General features: G+C 41.9%; 1 protein-coding gene across 1 annotated transcript in view; it reads left to right on the forward strand.

The window, feature by feature from the left end:
• BZW2 (basic leucine zipper and W2 domains 2) overlaps positions 1–22,851 on the forward strand; it is a 61,682-nt gene that overhangs the window by 12,900 nt on the left and 25,931 nt on the right. The window contains exons 2-5 of the mRNA XM_035562475.1: positions 12,348–12,412; positions 18,401–18,577; positions 19,730–19,833; positions 22,421–22,486. Of these exons, the coding sequence (XP_035418368.1) occupies positions 12,355–12,412; positions 18,401–18,577; positions 19,730–19,833; positions 22,421–22,486 (405 nt within the window). The 5' untranslated portion in view covers positions 12,348–12,354. The remainder of the gene's footprint in view (positions 1–12,347; positions 12,413–18,400; positions 18,578–19,729; positions 19,834–22,420; positions 22,487–22,851) is intronic.

Below are 22,851 nucleotides of genomic sequence, written 5' to 3' on the forward strand. Positions count from 1 at the left end.
TTGGTGGAGGGAGCGGGAGTGCAGGTGGTGTTTTCGTCTATCCCTACGGGGGGAGGGAGAGGCACGGAGAGGACATGGAAAGCTCACGTGGTTAATAGGTGGCTCAGAGACTGGTGCCGGCACAGAAATTTTGGGTTTTTTCACCATGGGGAGCTTTACTCGGCACCCGGCCTGATGGCCTCAGATGGGTCCCTATCTCCAAGAGGAAAACGGATCCTAGGCCAGGAGCTGGCGGGGCTCATAGAGAGAGCTTTAAACTAGGCGAGAAGGGGGACGGGGCTCAAACAAGGCTTGTTGGAGCCGTGCCGGGGGAAACAATGGCTAGGCTGGGGAAGAAGGCGATGGCCCAGCTGAAGTGCATCTACACTAATGCACGCAGCATGGGTAACAAACAGGAGGAGCTGGAAGCCATCGTGCAGCAGGAAGGCTACGACTTGGTTGCCATCACGGAGACGTGGTGGGACTGCTCCCATGACTGGAGTGCTGCAATGCCTGGCTATCGGCTCTTCAGGAGGGACAGGCAGCACAGAGGGGGTGGTGGCGTGGCTCTCTACATTAGAGAATCTTTTGATGTTGTGGAACTCCAGGCTGGGAATGATAAGGTTGAATCCCTGTGGGTTAGGATCCGTGGGAAGGCCGGCAAGGCTAGCGTCCTGGTCGGGGTCTGTTATAGACCGCCGAACCAGGATGAGGAGACGGATGAGGAGTTTTATAGGCAACTGACAGAAGTTGCAAAATCGTCGGCGCTTGTCCTCGTGGGGGACTTCAACTTCCCGGATATATCCTGGAAACACAACACGGCACGGAGAAAGCAGTCTAGGAGGTTTCTGGAGAGCGTGGGAGATAGCTTCCTGACGCAGCTGGTCAGTGAACCCACCAGGGGTGGTGCCCCGCTAGACCTTCTCTTCACAAACAGAGAAGGACTGGTGGGAGATGTGGTGGTCGGAAACTGTCTTGGACAGAGTGACCATGAAATGGTAAAGTTCTCTATTCTTGGCGAGGCCAGGAAGGGGACCAGTAAAACTGCTGTATTGGACTTCCGGAGGGCTGACTTTGAGCTGCTCAGGACGCTGGTTGGCCGAGTCCCTTGGGAGGCGGTTCTGAAGGGCAGAGGAGTCCAGGAAGGCTGGGCGCTCCTCAAGAAGGAAATCTTAACGGCACAGGAGCGGTCTGTCCCCACGTGCCCAAAGACGAGCCGGCGTGGAAGAAGACCGGCCTGGCTCAACAGAGAGTTGCGGCTTGTGCTTAGCAGAAAAAAGAGGGTTTATAATCTTTGGAAAAAAGGGCGGGCCGCTGAGGAGGACTACAAGGATGTAGCGAGGCTGTGCAGGGAGAAAATTAGAAAGGCCAAAGCTCATCTGGAGCTCAACCTGGCTACTGCCGTTAAAGACAACAAAAAATCCTTTTACAAATATATCAATGCGAAACGGAGGACTAAGGAGAATCTCCATCCTTTACTGGATGCGAGGGGAAACCTAGTTACTAAGGATGAAGAAAAGGCTGAGGTGCTTAATGCCGCCTTTGCCTCAGTCTTTAGCGGCAATACCAGTTGTTCTCTGGATACCCAGTGCCCTGAGCTGGCGGAAGGGGATGGGGAGCAGGATGTGGCCTTTGCTATTCATGAGGAAATGGTTGGCGACCTGCTAAGGAGCTTGGATGTGCGCAAGTCGATGGGGCCGGATGGGATGCACCCGAGGGTACTGAAAGAACTGGCGGAGGAGCTGGCCGAGCCGCTTTCCATCATTTATCGGCAGTCCTGGCTATCGGGGGAGGTCCCAGTTGACTGGCGGCTAGCCAATGTGACGCCCATCTATAAGAAGGGCCGGAGGGCAGACCCGGGTAACTATAGGCCTGTCAGTTTGACCTCAGTGCCAGGAAAGCTCATGGAGCAGATTATCTTGAGGGTCATCACGCGGCACTTGCAGGGCGAGCAGGCGATCAGGCCCAGTCAGCATGGGTTTATGAAAGGCAGGTCCTGCTTGACGAACCTGATCTCCTTCTATGACAAAGTGACGCGCTTGGTGGATGAGGGAAGGGCTGTGGATGTGGTTTACCTTGACCTCAGTAAGGCTTTTGACACCGTTCCCCACAACATTCTCCTCAAGAAACTGGCTGCTCGGGGCTTGGACTGGCGTACGCTTCGCTGGGTTAGAAACTGGCTGGATAGCCGGGCCCAGAGAGTTGTGGTGAATGGAGTCAAATCTGGTTGGAGGCTGGTCACAAGTGGTGTCCCCCAGGGCTCGGTACTGGGGCCGGTCCTCTTTAATATCTTTATCGATGATCTGGATGAGGGCGTCCAGTGCACCCTCAGTAAGTTTGCAGATGACACCAAGCTAAGTGCGTGTGTCGATCTGCTCGAGGGCAGGAAGGCTCTGCAGGAGGATCTGGATAGGCTGGAGCGATGGGCTGAGGTCAACTGTATGAAGTTCAACAAGGCCAAGTGCCGGGTCCTGCACCTGGGGCGCAACAACCCCAAGCAGAGCTACAGGCTGGGAGATGAGTGGCTGGAAAGCTGCCTGGCCGAGAAGGACCTGGGAGTATTGGTTGATAGTCGGCTGAATATGAGCCAGCAGTGTGCTCAGGTGGCCAAGAAGGCCAACAGCATCCTGGCCTGTATAAGAAGCAGTGTGGCCAGCAGGTCTAGGGAGGTGATTGTCCCCCTGTACTCGGCTCTGGTGAGGCCACACCTCGAGTACTGTGTTCAGTTTTGGGCCCCTCGCTACAGGAAGGACATGGACGTGCTCGAGCGAGTCCAGAGAAGGGCGACCAAGCTGGTGAGGGGTCTGGAGAACAAGTCTTACGAGGAGCGGCTGAGGGAGCTGGGCTTGTTCAGCCTGGAAAAGAGGAGGCTCAGGGGCGACCTTATCGCTCTCTACAGTTACCTTAAAGGAAGCTGTAGTGAGGTGGGGGTTGGTCTGTTCTCCCACGTGCCTGGTGACAGGACGAGGGGGAATGGGCGAAAGTTGCGACAGGGGAGTTTTAGGTTGGATGTTAGGAAGTACTTCTTTACCGAAAGGGTTATTAAGCATTGGAACGGGCTGCCCAGGGAGGTGGTGGAGTCGCCATCCCTGGAGGTCTTTAAAAGACGTTTAGATGTACAGCTTAGTGATATGGTTTAGTGGAGTACTTAGTGTTAGGTCGGAGGTTGGACTCGATGATCTTGAGGTCTCTTCCAACCTAGAAATCTGTGTCTGTGTCTGTGTCTGTGTTTTTTCAGCTGCCAACTTGTTGATAGGAATTCGTATTTATTGCCATAGAATTATCTCAGCTTAGACTGAGAGAAATTGGATCAGTCACTGCCTAGAAAACAGCTGTCTGTTTTCCTGTTGAAGGTGTGTGGATGTTTAGTGCTCTCATCACCCACTTGAGCAATTTGCTCACCAAAACTACTGCATCCTGTCAGCGTGTTCAGCCAGCCAGGAGAAAGAAGCAGCAGCCACAGAGGCTGCTTTTGGGATGCAGAGCGATGCAAGTCAGTTACAGGCTCCTTTTCTGTCCAAGTGACTGCTGCTAACAGCATAACCGGCGTTAGTAGGTATGTTTGGAATAGCTGACATGGTGCAAAACATTGCGCGGTTCTGCTGCTGGCTCTTTGTACCATCTCTTTTTAGCCAGAAATACCAGAATTCAAGCATCTGAAAGCCCATTCATTGCCCTGAAGGTAAAGAGCCACGTGTTAACGTGGTGAACTCATTTTCCTTGTACAAGCTTTGAAGAAATAATCAGAATTTTAAGTTAAAATGAGGTTTACTGCATGCAGCAGTTGTCTCTTACTAAAGCCAAGGCCTTCACCGCTTGCAAGTCTGTGAGAGGTGCTGACTATTAATACATCCCTCCTCCAATTACTGTATTTAGTTCATGAAATAATAAACTGTTAGCAGCTGGGAGGCAGTGCTTTCTGCAGAATCCATACTTTGTATTTAATTTTTTGAGCTTAGCCATTGTTGTTTTGAAGATAACTTAAAGGTTTTCAAATCCTGCAGGGCCATGTCCTGGAAATACTGGTGGTCTCCTGTGCTTTTGCTGCTGCACAAAGCTTTAAGACAGCAAGAAAGATGGAACCGTCACATCTCTGATTTTATTGATGTGATTGTTGAATTGTATGAGTAGGGTTGATACTGAAAACATTACTGTCAGTGTGCATTAAAAAAGAGGAACAGGGTGGATGCGAGTAGATGATCAGTACTGTACGTGAGAAATGTGTTCTTGTACTTGCCTCCATTGCCGAGCTGTTCTTCTATTGTGTCTAACTGATTCATTGCTACGAACGAGGCTTCTCTGATAATTTTTTAGCATGCTTTCCCCTGCATACTTGTGTTTTTTGGTTTGTGAGTTCCTGGTGCACAGGAACTATATAAAGTAACTCCAGTAAATGATTTCTTCTTCGTATATTGTGAAGAGCATCTAGTACAACTTTCTCTGCCAAACAGTACATTAATGAAGGATAGAGCAAAATTGTGGCAGTACCTTTATAATCATGTTTTTGCAGAACTTCAACTAAACCATGTTCCTTCAGCAACATCATCTCTTACAGTGATAGCTGAGATGATTGTATTTTTCCAGGATAAACAGTGCATATAATGCTCCTCTGAATTAAACAATCATTTTGTAGCATCTATGTAGTCCATTGAAAATGGTGTCTTGCATTAAAAACAGACAACAACCAAAAAAAAACAAAAACCACCACCACCACTAAAAAAACCTTGTTAATTTTGGAGAAGTGTTGTGTTCTGCTTGTTTTCTAAGTTAGCCTGATCCTAATCTCTGCCAATCCGTATTACCGCCTTCTTTTTCTAAGAGGTTTCTCTTCTGGCAATCCATGCAAGCTTTAATTTGATGAGTACCATCACCTTAAAATTAATATTTATTGTATATGAGTGGATCTGTAGCAATACATTGTCTCCATTACCTTGGGGTGCTCCAGTTAGGAGCGCAGCAGTCTGAGAGCTCTCAGCTGAAAAGCTCCTGCTAATACCTTGCCCTTGCAGAATTATATCTAATAACCCCTTTCAGCTGCTGAAAGAAACCTTGTTACTGAAAGATAGCTTTTTGTGTGTGTCAACCCAAGTGTATGATTTCATTTGCTTGACTTGTATTTTCACCTGTCAATGATTAAGATCTTTTATTTTCTCTGTTCTTTTTGACTGTGCCGTGACTCACGCATATTTCATGTGGTTGCTGATTATGAGACACAGAAGCCCGTTGCCTTGGTGGTTCAGTTTGCCGTTCCCTGACATGGTGGAGTACATCTGGAGTGCTTCAGGTGTGGGAGGTTTCTGCCTTGTTTTTACCTCCTTGTTCAGCTGAGCAGCTTCTTATGCTTCTTATATACCTTATATTCCTTTTATTCTTAAATACCTGCTTTCCTGAAATCTGTGCATTGGGCTCCGTATCTAATTCAGTCTGTGATTATATTATAATTAGTGGATGTGAGGTGGTTTGTGGTTGTTTTTTCTTTTTGACTGTTTTTCAAGAAGCATATCCCTCTGCATCCCAGTTTAGCAGTTAGTTGATGTGATTTATGGTGCAAGTTTTAGCGAGTTTGTCTTCTCATTTTTGTCTGTGCTTCCTTAGTTGTCAGCTGGATAACTAATCACAGATTACACAGAATTCTTGGCTGTGGAGTCTTGCGTGAGCACAATTTTTTATTTTTTGTTTAATGTGGGGTAAGTTTCATTCTGTTCTGGTATTTGTTTTCTACTGGTTGCGTTCTCGCTGCAGAATGGAACAAACTCCAGTTGTTTCATCCCTTTGTTTTCTCTCTCCCATTAGACATAGTATTAAAAGACAAGTGCTTTTGTTGCAGTGGGCACTTGCTCTTTAGTGTGGAAAAACACTGTCCTGTGATTTTAAAAAAAATAAAAATAAGGAAATTAAGTGCCTTCAGAGCTTCTGGAAAGCTCTTTTGGAAAAGACAAGGCATTCAGTGCTTGTAGAAAACCTTCTACAACACTGTCTTAAGATACTAAACATGATATCCACTGGTAACTAGGGCATGTTTCCAAGTATGAAATTAAAGGTTGGTAGCTAGTTGCTTTGTGCACTGTAAGATCATAAACAAAATTAATCCATAACAGAAGATGTGTTTTTCAGCAATAAATTTGTGAATTAACAGTGTTATTTTACACAGAAATATTAACAGCACGAGGTTGATAATATTTAACTTGCACATAACTGTGTGATTGCTTAATCCTTGCATGTTTCCACTGAGATCATATTTAAAATAAAACCTGTGAGGGAATTTCGAAAGGGTGAGGATATTACAAATGTTTTACTAGCTCTTTGTAATGAGTGAGATCACTGGGAGAACGGTTTCCTAAACATTATAACTGAGGGCAAAATAGCAAGATAAACCTTACAGCTTCCAGTGTTGCTCTTTCTGCTGCTGGTTGAAGTTACAGACGTTCATGTTATCAGTCACTTCTTTAAAAATAAATTATGTTTTGGGAGTAGAGGGCAAGAGCAAGAAAATGGTGATGAAATGGTACAAGTCCACCTGAATGCTTGTAGCTCAGCCGTGAGGGCACTTGCCTTTGCTGGATTTCCAGAAGTGTAATTGAAGAGGGAGAAGAGGCAGAGGAGATGTGTTTTCATAGACCTGCACCTCTCCCACCCTCAACACTTCTGACCCTGGGAAACAGCAAACAGAACTTTTTTTATTTCCTTAATTTTGTAACGGTGTCAAAGTGAACTTTGGAAGGCTGTAGGGAGTGTCTCTGCTGCTCTTCACGTTACTGGCAACCGATGTACAGGCTCACATGGGTAAATATGGCTTCTCTTTCATGCTGACCAAATCCGGGAAATGCTGGCACCCAAGGTGAATTTCTTGCGAAGGGTGTGAAAGCCATGTTGTAACAGAAAAGGTTTTATTGCTGCAGCTGTTGCTGCGGTTGTGAGGTGAACGCTGTGGCAAGCACAGAGGTTGAGTGATGGATGTGCTTTGCTTTTGCTGTCCTCTCACTGCGCTGATTTGCAATGAAACGGCTGCAGAAAAAGAATCGCAGCACAGGCTGAACATCACAGTGGAAAGTGGGAAGCCTGACAAGGATTTGGCAAGAACCCATGGCTACATTACATCCACTCCGTCCTGTCGTCCCCTTAAAACGCTTTGTTCCTCTGCACTGGAGATGATTTATGAGTTTTCCACCTACAGATTTTGTTCACTCATAATCTAACTGCCTGCTGCCTTCCCGGACAGCAGAGGCAGCTGCTCAGTGCGTGTCGACACGTTTCCTCTCTAGCAGAAGTGCAAGGGCAGCTTTTCCTCTGTGCCACTGGAGTTGGGTAATTTGCTTTTAACATACCGCCTTGCCTTGTTGCTGAAAGACAAAAAAAAAACAAAAAAAGCCCCAAACCTAAACCTGACATTAGCAATGAGAATGTGAAAACGCCTAATTACTTTCCTGGATAAAAGACACAATAAAACCTTTTAATGTCCTGGATATTCCACTTCTAGAGAAGCTTCATCTTGATACATGTTTTTTTCATAGAAACTCTCACCATCTATGCTTGTATTTCATTTGACTTTGTGATGAGTACTAATGTTTTGCGCGATGTCTGAGTGAGGGAGGGGGTTGGAGATAATTTCTTCCAGCACCCGTTCCCTTGAGAGCTGTGCTCGTGGTGCCCTTGCTGCTCCCCAGCACCACCTCAATCCAGTGCCAGCAGTGTGGGGACCCGTGCGGCTGGGACCCACACGAGGGGTTGCAGCCTGCCACAGCGGGCTTCCTCGCCGGCTTGCGCTGCCCAGGCCACACAAGGCCGTAAAATCTTGGGAGGGGAGTTTAATAAATGGTTGCTCTCTTTTGATGTTGTCTGGCATTGATTTCTGTCCTTCTTCAACTGGGGCAGTGAAGTTTTGCTGCTGTGGAGCAACTGGTTTTGAATTCTTCATAAGCATGTTAATGTTTGAAGAATCTCAGATGTTTCTGACATTTTTGTTAACGTGTAAAATAATGCTTTGAAAAATAGAATTGGTTTGGATGAAGGTTTCCAGTATTTATTTTTTCAGTTTGAGCTATATATTTCCACAACCAAATGTTCCCAGTGTTTTAACTTGGCAGAAACATTAGCTTTATCAAGGCTTTAAATGATTTAGGAGTTAATCATCATCAGAATTTCCCTGTGGCATGGATAAAAGACTGCATTTTTCTAACTTTTTAAGCAAATTCAAACTTGCTAAAGCTCTGAACTTTATCTGTTGCTGTTTTTATTAATTAATCTTTTTAGTTAATGCTGGTTTTATTGATTGCTACAATTTTTATTAATCGTGTTGTGAGGATTGTTTGGTTATAAAAACTGCTGTATCATTATGTGGATCATATCTACAACTGTAGATGTCCCTCAGTTCTGTTTTGCAGAAGCCTCTTAACAATCTAGAAAAACTGTTTTAAATCATACATTTTTTGATTTTTCTAATAAATCTTGTAGCTGCAGATTATCAGCAGGCTTAGACCCATTCTGGACTGTGGTACATGGTTGTCTGGTGGTAATGATTTCTGGCACGTCCCACTTGAGTCAGTCCAGCTTCGCTTGTGAGACACCTGCTTATAAAATACCAGATATTTGGGTGTGCAGTTTGAACACGTGAATTTTCTACAGAAGATTTTCTAGATCCAAAAGAGAGAATCAACAGTGAAATGGCTGTTGCTCTGCCTCTCTCATTTTCCCTAGAAGAGTGGGGTCTGTGAAAGAAGCATGCTAAGGAGCTGTCACTGCCACATCTCTTGGTCTGTTTCCTGCTGGCAATTCACACAAATCCTGGAGGATGGTGGACTTGAAGATATAGGGATGACTCTTGTTTGGGGTTTTCTTTTTGAGGATATTTCCTCCCTACCCTTACCCATCCTCTGAAACCATATGACTTACCTAGCTGGTGTTCCAAACCTTGCCTTTGGCTTTGAGCTAGTCTGTAACTTTCAAAAAGGAAAGTATATGTAATAGCTCAAGGTTTTTATGATTTTAAGGTTTGATAACTACATGACACAAGGCAGGCTTAATGTGGTGTAATCAAACGTTCTGTGCAAATTTGTATGCTGTCATGTTGAACTTGCAGCCTTCAGCCATCAGTTCTGTGCTGACTTAGATTTTTTTTTCCTTGCATTCACTTCTGTAAACATCTGGTATGGTAGCAAAAGCACTTCAAAAACTCATTTGCAATACCTGGTGTCATTTGTAGTAGAGAGAAGCCCTGTGGAAAGGACAACACCTATGAGCAGCAGCTGAGGTCCCTTGGTTTGTTCAGCACAGAGTAGAGCAGGCTGAGGGGAGGCCTCATGGCGGCCTGCAGCTCCCTCACAAGGGGAGTGGAGGGGCAGGCGCTGAGCTCTGCTCTCTGGGGACAGCGACAGGACCCGAGGGAACGGCATGGAGCTGGGACAGGGGAGGGTCAGGCTGGGTGTTAGGGAAAGGTTCTGCACCCAGAGGGTGGTCGGGCACTGGGACAGGCTCCCCAGGGAAGTGGTCACAGCATTGAGTTGCTGGAGTTCGAGAAGCATTTGGACAGTGCTCTCAGATATTTGGTTTAGTTTTGGGTGGTCCACTGTGGAGCCAGGAGTTGGACTTGATGATCCTTGCGGGTCTCATTCAACTCAGGATATTCTATGGTTCTACAAATCACTGGGATAGTTTTGCTCAGGCTTGTGCTTCTGCAGCCTCCTGATGACAGCGCCTTTGCTCCTGCTGGCTTTAGGGAGTGCCTTATAAAGCCTGGCCCTCACTCGAGCAGATTAGAGCACGATGTATTTAAAGCTAAATATAGAAGAAGGCAGATCCTGTGTTCCTAGTAATTAACTGTTCAAGAGTCTCTTCTGTTGCACTGAACCTCTAGTCATTAAATCTGCCACAAGTTGCAAGTCTTACTTTAACTTTTTTTTTTCTCGTTCCCAGCTGTCTTAAAGGGCATAATTTATATTCACAGGAAACTTTTAAAATCCAGTAGACAACCTTAAGGTGCATGCAGCTCTTCTAGCAGTTTAAAAATACACTGTGTCAAAGGAAAGAAATCTAGTGCTAGAAGTTGAGCATATGCATTTCTAACTTTTACAGCAAGTGGAAAAACATACTGGTAGTGCTAGGGCGAGGTCAGATGCCTTTGTTCATTTCTTTGCCTCCAAAGCTTCTATTTTTTTCCTAAAGGAAGTAGGCAGTGTTGATACTAGCCCAATGGCACGTTTATGCTCTGTAAGAACTGAGACAGGAGGATTAGTTCTTACCTATTGCGTGGCTTGCATGATATTTTACAGACCCCATGCCCGTGGGGTTTGAATCTATTGAAACTAACAGTTTCGGTCCCAGAGCAAGGGATAAGGCATCACAGGCAAAGCATTAAAAAAAATAAAATAAAAATATTGGAGAATATTATACCTTGCAGTGTCTTTTACAAATAATAGATGACCACAAAGATAAAGCATATAAAGCATATAAATACATCACATCTAGCCTGGCAGTGGCTGGAGGCTAGGCTGTTGCTCATCGCAGCTGGCTGCTGGATCACCTGCCTAATGGACTTGAAAAGCACCTCCTGTTTCTTGGTCGCTGAGACAGCTACATGGGGAAAAGAGATGTCTGAGCTCTGTGTGAAGAGAAGCTCGGATCCTAGAGTATTTTTGAAAGATCCTGTGGTATCATGGTTTGCCATTTTAACTCGCCTTGCAGATGTGTGAAATCACTTTTCAGAAGGCTATTTAGTGTTGCGGTTGTTTTGAAATGCTCTTAGTCTGTTAAAGCAGTGGCTTTAAATCGCGGTTATGAATGTTGACCTCTCAGTTTAACTCTTGGTTTTTATTTTTTATGACTAGCAAGAAACAAAACCAACCTGGACTGTGAACTTGACTTGGGACTTCCCAGTGCGTGCTGGCATTTTCTGACTGTTAATAAATCGTAGACCTAGACTAGAAAGCAGCGGTTTGCCAAGTTACACATTTGAAATACTGCTAAAGTGTCCAGCTAGTGACATTGCAACTAGATGAGGCAGTCTGGTGAATGGGAACGTGTTATACAGTTAGAGCACTGTTAACAGAGTTAAGTAAGCTTTCAGGGTAGAGAGACCATTGCTTACATAATACGACGTGATTGATGGTGTCTTCCTAGCCACAGAGCTTGAGTTTCTTTCTTCACGCTAGGAAGAAGTGTTGGCAAAAGTACGTACTTGTAAACCGGGCCTGCAGCAGCATGAGCTTCCTGTATTAAAATTTTAATTGAATGAGTCCATGATGAAGAAATAGTACAAAGTTATGTAAAACTAAACTTCTTTGGAGAACAGATCCAAAGGACAAAGCTTCTTGTATGGTAAAGCTCAGTTCTGGATGAGCAAACCATCAGTAGGGCTGACCTTAAGGCCCTGAGGGGGTGAAACAGGTGGCTGGTAGGTCCCAGCAGTGACACCTCTGGTGGAGCAGGACCAGGACAGCGGTGACAATTGTGACATGCAGCAGGGCTTTGCTGTATGCATGGTTATTTGCATCCAGCTGTCAGGTTGGCTGCTCCTTGTGCAAGCTGTGTCTTGAGCAATTGAGACAACTATATCTGTAGCTGAAATATATATATTGTTGTTGTTGTCGTTAGATAAAATGGTGTTAACTTATCTGGTTCCCAAATATTTTAACACAGTACGATGAGATCTGCAATTAAGGTCTGAAGTAATAAGCCCAATATTTTTCACCGTTCTTGTTATATGATTTGCCGTATAGGTCCTTACCTATGTATTTGTACACAAAAATGATGGGTGGAAAAGTTGGTTACCTTTTATTATGTTCACAACAAGCACATAATAGAGTTTTAGGAAATGAAAGTTCATCAATGCATCTTCAGCTTGGAAGAAATATTTGGGAGAGAACTGATGGTTAAGGCATTATTTCTCCAGCAGAAAAACGTGTAGCCCTGAGACTCCAGCAGCCCAGCGTGCTCTCTGGGCTGGCTGGGTAGGCCGCGCTGTTGTAACCCTGCCCTGGCTGTACAGGCAGAGGCTCCTTCCTTTTCCTGCTCGGCTTTGAACCCTGTCTTGTGTGGGGACAAGTGGCTTTTCTGTCCATTTCTTGTATTTATGGATGACAAGCAAATGAAGATGGAGGCAGCAGGGGGACAGGAGCAAAAAAAAAAAAAGTTTGCTTTTGCCTGCTGTCCAGCTAAGGTATGAGAGAAGTACATCCCATCAAAGTTATTATTGGCTTGTAATGCTCTTAATCTTCAAAATAATATGAATTATTCTTTGAGTATACATCAAGAGTTTCCTTTCCCCTTTTCCACACCAGTATTTTGCTATGTTGAATGTTTGTTTTGCCTTTAGGCTAAAATGTTTTCTGTGAATGTAATAGTAAAAACCTTTTTTCTTTTTTTTTTTCCTCCAGAAATTTTATGAATAAGAATCAGAAGCCGGTGCTAACAGGCCAGCGGTTCAAAACTAGGAAGAGGGGTAGGTTAAGCTACATGTTTTTATTTTTCTCTTTGTGAAAACTACTAGAAATGGAATAACTGATGTTTAATAGATTAAAGTTTTTCTCTTAGCCATATTAAGAATACAAATGGTAGTTGTTACTGAGCTATAAAGATTCTATTATTTTCGCTATATATTTAGGACGTTATTGTTACTTAGTTTGGTTTTACATGCTAGTAATTCTTAAAAAAAACCTTAGTTAAAGAATTACATTCTGAATGAATTTCTACTGCATTTATATATTAGGAAGAAAACTTGCGGAATGTTTGTCTCAGATATTTCTTAAGGTGCCGCTTCTGACTAAGAAAGCAAACTATGAGCTTTTATTTAAAGTTTGCATAAAGAAAATAATGTGGAATTTTGTTTTTATTTCTTTGACTCAAGTCAATGCCAACTCTGTAAATGAACTTTTTACTTCTAAAAAGGAATTCTCTCACCTTGCTTCTCTATGAGACAGTTAGATCATCTCATTGGACATGCTTTCTTGAAGAGCAGACGTCAGAAAGCTCCTTTAGAAAAATAACAAAACCACAAGCAACCAAAACTCCCACAAATATTTTTCTCCTCTGTTGATGTAGTTTGTTTGCTTCCTGTTGTTAAAATGAAACACTTAATTGCCATGGCATAAATGCCCTATTTGCAATAGTGATAATAGTGATTCTGATTTTCTACAAACATGACCAACAGTCTTTTTCTTTATATACTCTATCAATTTTTAATGAGGGCAGCTGGTGCTGATTGTAGTGATCATCCAAGTACTCTGTATAGCAAGTGTCATTCTGACATGCTTGTTCATATAGAGTTCATTTGTCACAATTTAGGTGTTTGAGACAAATGAAAGCCGAGCATTTTGATGCAGAGAGCAAAAATATTGATAATATATTGATCTACTCAAAATATTGATAATACAGTAATTGATGATCTTTTTCAGAAGATGTCTGGTTTGTGAAAAGACGACCTAGACATCTTGCTGTTACAATACCAGATTATTCTGGCATGCACAGATGGAGTTCCTATCTGTCATGTTAACAGATTTTTCCCATCTTGACTTTCCTGCTTCTCGTTAGAAGCTAACACCTGGTCTGAGCTTGTTATGACAGATAATGTGAATACGAGCATTTTCTCAGTATGGATGAGAGAAAAAGAGTTTGTAGTCTTTCTCAGAAAATTGCTGATTCTACCACGAATCTGAAGAGCTGAGTGAATGTATTAAGATCTGTGAAAGTCACAGAGAGAGAATTGTGAAATAGTTTTTTGTAGTTCTGTTTAAGTATGATTCCAGCTTTCTTTCATCTTTCCTCCATTGCACACATTGCATCCTCTGTTATTTTGACTGTCACAGTTCATACAAGTGAAGGGGATCTCTGAAGTTGAAAACGTCCTTCCTATGACGCACGTACAATGTTTGTAGGTAGAACTAATTCGAAAAAGAAACCTTTAGTGCTTGCAAATAAATGTCACAGGGCTACAGTAGTTAGTGGGATTAACTTTCTGTCAGCATGGTTCAGAACAGCATTAACCAGCAACAGCATAGTTGTAGCTGGAGGGGTGGAATTAGCAGTCCCTGAAAAATACCTGTCAGATCAACCAGTAACGGCAATCCAAGATATGCATACTGCTGGATTGATTAAATGTATTGTTTGGTCCGGTTTAGTCAGTTATGGTAGTTATTTGCCAAATTTGTCTCAGACTGTTCTTTCTTTTGTAAGCGCTTTCGTTTCAGTTTGCGTTTTGCATTGTATTTAGCATAACGAGGTCCTAATACTCATTTGGTCTTAGAATTCTGTTATAATACAAGTAATAATTAAAGTAAATAAAGAGTGTGTATTTGTGATTCTGTGCCTATCTATTAAATTTCTGTTACAGTGATTAGAAGTGGCAGTAGATACTGGTTGACCGCATGGAAGAAGGAAGACTTGGAGCAGGGGTTGGAAGATTAGGGGGGCTGTTCGTTTTATTTTAAAAGATTACTTAATAGAACTGGGGATGTTAAACACCTTTACTATAGAATTTGTAACATGTAAACACTTCTTTGTGTCTGAAGTGTAAGCAACGTCTTCAAAAATGGTGAGATCCTGGTTGCCTTAATATTCAAGGCTCCTGCTTTGAAAAACCTGTAGATACCTGTTTTCTTTCTAAAGGCAGAGGAGTAGAAATGACTTCTAGCATGTTTATTCCTCTCTGCATGTATGTACATTTCATTTTGTATCATGGCAGTGTTGCAGACTATGTCTTGGTCTTAGATTAGAAGATACTATTAGTTGTTTTTATCCTGACTTCCAGCATCTCAAGGAGTCATTAATTGTACCCAGATATGCAGTGAGTGTGGTTTGACCATGGCATTTCAGAGACTACTCTGTTGTGTGCAACAGGCAGGTCATTAGGAGGGGCTGAAATGGGGAGCTGGTTGAGTGAGAGCTGATACTTCTTGACAGTTGATTTGTGTCTCAAGATACTGTTTCTCCCCTTCTACAGCTCCTGCTAAGAGCACTGCCACCTGAGGAGCCAGCAAGGTGTGATGCAGCAGTCAGGCATTTAATGAAAATACTTGTTCATATGAATTCTGTCACTGATCAGCTAGCTGCAAATGTGACCGGTTTCTGAGCTTTCAGAAAGCAGAAAGGGAAAAAGACAATGTTGTTTTTTCCAATAAAGTTTGAAAGTGTTTTTAGTGACTAAAATATTTTGAAAGGAGAGCCATGATCTGAAGAAGGAACTTGTGAATCCCCCTCCTTCCATTTCTATTAGTTGACCTAATAACAGGTATAAACCTTGCTTCCAGTGTATGTAGTGGCAGGCATTAAAATCAGTTTAAAAGATTTGAAGGAAGAAACCTGATGTTGTAAAAGGGAAGAACCTCTAGGGCAAGGAGGCAGCTCACAGTTCCATGTCAGGCTTTTGGCAATCTGGGTAAATAGTTTGGTTAGTTCCAAATAAAAAGTAAATGACATCTTAAAAAGAAACTAAGCAGAGCAAACAATGCATATTTACCTTCTTTCATGAAGAAAATTATTTAATAATGTCAATATTAACACCTTTATATTAATGTGAAGTCAGAAGAGGTGCCAAACAGGGCAGCTCATTTTTCTTCCACAGAAATACAGTTGTGGGCCTTCTCTTGAAAAGATGAAATTGATTCTTATGGAGGGAGGTACAAATGTACTTTGTGATTTCCTTACAAGCAAAAGAAAGGAAATAAGGATCTAGGAACATGATGAAAATGAAAAACTGTGTGTAGCGCTGCTGCATTGGAAATTGCATGCATCACATCTGCGAGCTACACCTGCCTCCATTAGCCTGTGATTGAAACTGTGCTTGTTCAGTAATTATGTACTTGACAGCTCAACATACTGTCACCACTTCTTGATGATGGCTTCTTACTAACCCTGCTGTACGACATCAGCATATTCCTCCCCAGTACATTAGTTTGGTAGGAAATGTTTAAAATAAAATTATAAATCATTTTCATGCAGTGAGTTCACCACCTCTTCCTGCATAAATTTTTAGGTTATGATAGACAAGAAAATAGTAGGGTGCTCCAAATGACACGAGGACTTCTGGGGCAGGAGAAGAATCCGTTTAAAATAGCTAAGAAATATTAATCGTGGTGTTTGTGTTTGTACTGAGGACTGTATTCCCATGCTACCAAGCACATAACACCTTGAAGTTTAAACGTGAATATCACAGGATTGTAGGGGTTGGAAAGGACCTCTGGAGATCATCAAGTCCAACCCCCCTGCTAAAAGCAGGTTCCCTACAGCAGGTTGAGCAGGAGAGTGTCCAGGTGGGTCTTGAATATCTCCAGAGAAGGATGCTCCACAACCTTTCTGGGCAGCCTGTTCCAGCGCTGTCACCCTCACTGTGAAGAAGAAAAATCTTAAATTTTAGACAAAATACAGTGAAAAAGGAAAAATAAGATTTTTTTATTATTATTATATTTATTTTTTTTTTACTTCTATCTTACTTTTTTTACTTCTTACTTACGTTAAAACAGAAGTCTGTCATCTTTCTGGTTACTGAGTTACCATGCTTTTTTTTTTTTTTCCGTGTAAATAGTGCATACTTATGTGGTATTTAAGAGAATAATTATTCTTAGGTATTTATTTATGGGTGGAGCTGTGTTTCTTGTGCACAAGTCAAACTGCCTGAAGTACACATGCCAAATTACTTGCATTTAAGCAAAAGGCTTGCTTGTTTGTGGGTTGGTTGGCTTCTCGCTTTAGTGCTTCAAGATAGAAGAGAGCTGCACCTGAGTATTTGGTAAGCAGTCTGATAGCTCAGGTGGGATTCTGGTAGTGTTTTTCTGTAGGCATGTCCTTCTGTTTCCCTGCTGGACCCTCTGTAGTTTTCCCACCGTGGGCTACCCCCCGTGGCAGCTACGTGAGGCAGTTGCTCAGTGGGGTTGAGTAGGCCTCAGCTCTTCCGTTTGGAGGATGGGGCTGCAAGCCACTTGGAGGTAGGAAATAGAGTCAACAAGCCACTAAAAGCTGGGCATAGCAGCAGGGAATTGTTGAAAATTAGGTGATTAGATTAGAAGGGATGTGTTGAAGGAGGGGGAGAACATCCAGATGATGTGCTGGAGGTGGTAGAACAAGTCAACTGCAAGGGCATGCGAGGAAACAAGGAGAGCTATAAATGTTTCAGTACTGTAAGTGTTAAAGCTGATAAGAGTGGGCATTTAGCTAAAAAGTTACTTAATTGCCGGAAGGCAGGAGGAAGAAAGGCAATTAGGATCCAAGGTCTTTTGGAGTTGCTGTTGACTTGTGTTTGGGGTAGCATTGCTTTTTCTGTGCTGCAAGTCCCAGAGCAAGGAAACCTGGAGCCAGAGGATGGGTGACATGGAGAACCTCCTCTCTCGAAAGCCTGCCACAGCTGCAGCTGGCACCTTTCAGACTACAGCAGTGCATGCTTATTAAGACGGGAATTTTACCAATTGTCATTTGTATCAGTAAATAAAATCTCTGGATTTGTCTTCGGGATATGATATGTGCAGGTTTGTTGCTTTTTCTTAAAGATTTTTTTAATCAACATTTATGTTAGCACGTGGTAACAAAATAGGTGCTTTTTTTTTTTTTTTTGAGTGTCACAGAAGTGTTCCCAGATGTGTTTCTGAAGTTCAAAGTTATTTAGATGGTAACAAGCACTTCACCTGTGCCTTTGTGTAAAGTCAGGACTTGTACAAAGCAACTTATAAGGTATTAGCTGTCTGCAAGAAAAAGCAGCAGGAGACGTGTAAAACCTGCCTAGATTTATCTGGAGTTTGTGGCTGTGTCTGTTGTGACTAATGGCCTTGGCATAAGGATGTGTTTGTGTGGGGGTCAGACTGTATCCTAATTTAGTTCAACCAGGGACAGCTGTAGAAAATGTGGTGTTAGTGCCGCATTTCTGCATTCTTAGTGCTGCTCAGGTCTGTAAATGAAAGATAAATTTTTGGTTACACCATATTGCAGAGTACTAAATGTTTACAGAAAAGCTATTTTTATGAATACCTTGATCTTTTTTCCTGAAGGCTTGTCTCTTTGAAAACATTTCAGATATGCAACCGTAATTATTTAAAGAAAAATATTAAGAAGTGAAAAATGATGTACTCGTACAGTGAGATTATTTACACAAAACTGACATATCCTTTATCCTGCTATCATTTAAAAATACATAGTGGTATGCACATTCTGTAATATTTTCAACAAGTGAAGAGTATGAAATTTGAAAGCAATTTCAGTATTTGTCTCCCCTTTTATTTATTTATCTCTGTATGTGTCTTGGTATCTGGTGGGAATGAAGAGGAGAGGGAAGTGAGGGTAAACACAGCAAAATTTCCAGAGGCCATGAAAGCCAGCCAGACTTTTGTACAGTGCGTTGACCAGAATGGGAAGAATATGTTTAGGTGCCGTGGTCATTTGAATTGTTGGTGGATACAGGATTTTAAAACTGTCTACCTCTCTTTTTTCTTCTTCCTGTCTCTTCCAGATGAAAAAGAGAAATTTGAACCCACCGTCTTCAGGGATACTATTGTCCAAGGCCTCAATGAAGCTGGGAATGACTTGGAGGCTATAGCCAAGTTTCTGGATGCAACGGGCTCACGGCTTGATTATCGCCGCTATGCTGACACACTCTTTGATATTTTGGTAGCTGGCAGCATGCTAGGTAAGTTGCAGTGTACCCAATGCAAAATTTTGAGGATCAGCCTTGCGGTGTACTGAATGCAAAATTTTGAGGATTAGCCTTGCTTCTTTTAAGATGCTGTCTTCCTTTACAAAGTGGAAATTATAAACTGTATTTCAGTTGCACTTAGCTAGCTACTTTATGGATCCAGTATCATAGAATATTTTATTGTTTGTAGTGATACAATACCTAGGGACTTCACCTTGGCATTCTGTAAATACAACAAAAAATGGGTACTGTTCTGAGAAGCCCTCAATTAGAGTTGAAACAGCATACAAATGCAACAGCAAGCAAAGTGAGACACTAACTAGGGGAAACCAGAACTTATTAGCCTGAAGAGTTGTCATACAGCCCTCCAGGTTATTAGCTGTTGCAAAGTTTTCTTCATAGACCTTGCAACACAGGCTATCTGAAAGAACTGAAGGACAATGAGGAGTGCTTTATGGATGTTTATGGGAGTTTCCCCCCGGGTGTTAATGGCAGCATGGGAGAAGACCCCTTTTGCCTTCCTCTGTATTTTGAGTAAGTGGGCTCTTTTTCTAGTTACATTAATTTGATTCCTGCTTCCTGCTCTTTGGTAAGAAGAAAAGATATTTTTGTAAGTCTTAAGGTAACGCAGGAAACAAAAGCCAGTGGAAGTTCTATTTAAAAAAAAAAAAAACAAAACACAAAACTCTGAACAAAGTAAGCCAGGAGAAGTCTTTTGTGTCAGTGTTTTGAATGTTTACATGGGGTTGGGAGGATGTTCCGAGTCCTCAGATTAGTAACAGAGCACTAATACTTTTATCTTTGGAAATGATTTACATTATTGTGGTGTTTAAAGTAGTAGTTAAAATAAACACAAGAGTTATGCTGCAACCCATTCTTATTTGAACCCACTCCATGCTCCCAAAAGCAGTTAAGGTTCCTTAGTGTGACCTGATTTTCTTTGTCCTTCGAGGTTTGTGATCTCAGATGCAGTGTATCAGCCAGCTGTCCTTTCTGATGGGTGCCACTACAGCTTCATAAAGCTTGTGTCAGTTTCCCCCTCTACACTCTTCTCTCCATTGCCAGTTTTCACTCCTGCCTCATACCTCAGCGGTACTAATGTAAGAGTTACTAAATCTTATTGTGTTTTTCTTTTGTTTGTTTTAGCTCCTGGAGGCACGCGCATAGACGACAATGACAAGACCAAGATGACCAGCCACTGTGTATTTTTTGCAGAAGAAGATCATGATGCCATCCGAAATTATGCTCAGGTCAGGATAATAAAGGGATGGTTGTTTTCCATTTATGAATCAAAAAGGATTATAGTAGAACACCTGTAGGCTGCCTAGAGTGCAACTGGCTAATTGTAGGGTAATTGAAAAATAGTTAACCAGTAAGCTGCCCTAACTAATAAATTTTAGGTAACAGAATAAGATGTCTATGATTATCTGATCACAGCTGTCAACCCTTTCTTTTATAGAAAGCAGTCTTACTTTTTTCAGTCTACACTTGGGTTCAGTATATTTTTAGACACCGTCCCTATTATTTCTGTTGGCCTTTCCTATATGCAACCTTAAAGATTTGCATAAACATATTTTTAGAAACATTTGAAGGATGTTGCACAAGAAGGATGTCAATCTGTTAGATTGGGTCCAGAGGAGGGGCACAAAGTTAATCAGAGGACTGGAGCACCTCTCCTGTGAAGAAAGGCTGAGAGAGCTGGGGATGTTCAGCCTGAAGAAGAGAAGGCTCCAGGGGACCTCATTGGAGCTTTTCAATACTTAAAGGGGATCATAAAAAAAAAAAAAAAAAAAAGAGGGCAACTCTTTGCTCAGGCAGACAATGACAGGACAAGGGGGAATGGCTTTAAAGTAAAAGGAGATTTAGATCAGAGGTTAGAAGGAAATTCTTTACTCGGAGGGTGGTGAGGCACTGGAACAATGCCCCATCCCTGGAGGTGTTCAAGACCAAGTTGGACAAGGCCTGGGCAACCTGATCTAGTGGGAGGTGTCCCTGCTCATGGCAGGGGGTTGGAACCAGGCAATCTTTAAGGTCCCTTCCAACCCGAGCCGTTCTATGATTCTATGGTTCTGTGAATCACAAAAAATATAAAGCTCAAGCCTCCAGCCGTTGGTTGTTTAGCTAGTTAGGATTCAGACTCATAATGAAGAAAAGCTCTTGAAGAGCTTTCATTTCTCCTACATACGCGCTGTACAGTTCCTTTTTACAAGAATAATATGGCTTGCACAAATAGGTCTATGGGAAATGAACACAAGCGATGAAGCCAGAAACATTATTGAAGAGAAGCTAATGTTGCATAACTCCTTAACATAAGATAATTACATGAGAAAATATAGTAAGAATTCTAAGTCACTATGCAATTCTGAATACACGTAGGATTGCATAAAAAATGAAGCATCGTTGAAACTCACATATGTCAAAAATATATTGTTAATTAAGTAATGTTCGTCTTTTTAATTAACTGGTTATTATTGGTATGTTGAAGACTAAGTAAAAACTAGATGATCCTGCTTGGCAGGGGGGTTGGACTAGACGATCTTCAGAGGTCCCTTCCAACCCTGCCTATTCTGTGACTTATCAAAATACACATTTTATTTGGAAATATGAACAAAATTCTAGCTAACATTTTTTGTCTTTCACATCTTACTTTATTAGACTTCTGTATGTCTTTGCCTTTCAGCATGGTTAGAACTTGTTAGTTCATTTCCATTTCACTTGTTCAGAGCCAAAATACTACCATTTAGGGTGCTTGAGTGTATTTTACATTCTCTGAAAAATGAACTGAAACTTTCTTTTAACTTCATTTCCCCCTTTACGTCCCCCATCCAGCCTGATAATAATGTCATTTTTTTTCCCCATGTAAATCTTTTTGCCTGTGACAGCGAGTTATATGTTCAGTGTACTTTGTATATGTACTTAGTTCAGTAGTAAGGGCAGTTCTTTGCTTATTTAATTTCTTATCTCTCACTTCTTCTATCAGAATGCAGTCTGCACCTGTGCTGCTTCTGCTTTCATAATCTGGGTTCACAAGGTGGGGAACAAATAGTGAAAACTAGAGATCAAGCATTTCCAAGAACATAGTTGTTGTAAAAGCTTTGTAAAATGTTCTTCCTCTTTCCCTGACAGCAGTGAGTCTTATTGTAAGCATTCATGGTAGTGGATTTGATAAAGATCCTGCCTATACTGAAGGATGACCAGCAGTGCTACTTGACTGCCTCACTCCATTGATTTACACCTGACAGCTTCCCCAGACAGCTGCATTATCAAAGGAAGGGGGCAGAGTGCAAATTTCATGTATCTGTTAACCTGTTCTTCCTCCCCCTTTCCCCTGCTTTTGATCTATGGATGGGGTGTAAAGGAGAGGGAGAATAAAATTCTGAGAAGTAGGAAGATGATGAAAACTCTCAAACTGTAGTAAATTCACAGATTCAAATGTTGCTTTATAAATCAAGAATTGTAGAATTCATGGTTTCCAATTTTGAACAAGCTAATAGAGAAGGATGTTTCATAATTAAGTCAGGAGATGGACAGTATGTCAGATGTCGGCAGAAATATACTGCTGGCTGCTTATTTCCTGGAAACAATGTCTTTATCATTGTCTAAAGAAAAAACAGATAGCAGAACTTTAGTATGTAAGAAGCCACCTAGGCTTCCTACTTTTTCTTTCCTGTTGTGAAGACATTCAAATGAAAAAAATAGTTTCATCATGGTTTAGCCATGGACATTCTTTTTGGATTCAGTAGTGTCGGTCTTGTTTCTCTTTGCCTTTTTTTGTAAAAGAAGATGGGTAAAATTTTTACTGTTTTTTTTCTTAAGTTAACCTATGTTTATCTTTAGGTCTTCAATAAACTTATCAGGAGATACAAATATCTGGAGAAAGCATTTGAAGATGAAATCAAAAAGGTAATGGTGGTGGTGGTATCCTTAAGGTTTGTTTTTTTTTTTTTTTTTTTTTTTTTTACCCTATGTCTAATATAACTTTGTATGTAAGTGCTGCTCTGTTGTGTATTTTATTTAGCTCTCATGGAAAAGAGGATGGAATCTACAGTTGGCAGGGGTGGCAGCTTTAGTGTGCAACTTCAGCTCCGTGGGAATGTTGCTGGCAGCACTTGATCTTGAGTAGTTCTGAATTAATGCTTCCTTTGGTTGCTTTGACCAAACTCACCTTCTTATTCTAGGCTTTTTCTGTACAGGATTTCTGTGTGCTTTGGGTTATAGTTCTTAGAGAAAGGTTTACTGTCCTGCTAATAGAACATTTTTTTGTTGTT

This window comes from Cygnus atratus, chromosome 2 (genome assembly GCF_013377495.2).
Source record: "Cygnus atratus isolate AKBS03 ecotype Queensland, Australia chromosome 2, CAtr_DNAZoo_HiC_assembly, whole genome shotgun sequence".
NCBI lineage: Eukaryota > Metazoa > Chordata > Aves > Anseriformes > Anatidae > Cygnus > Cygnus atratus.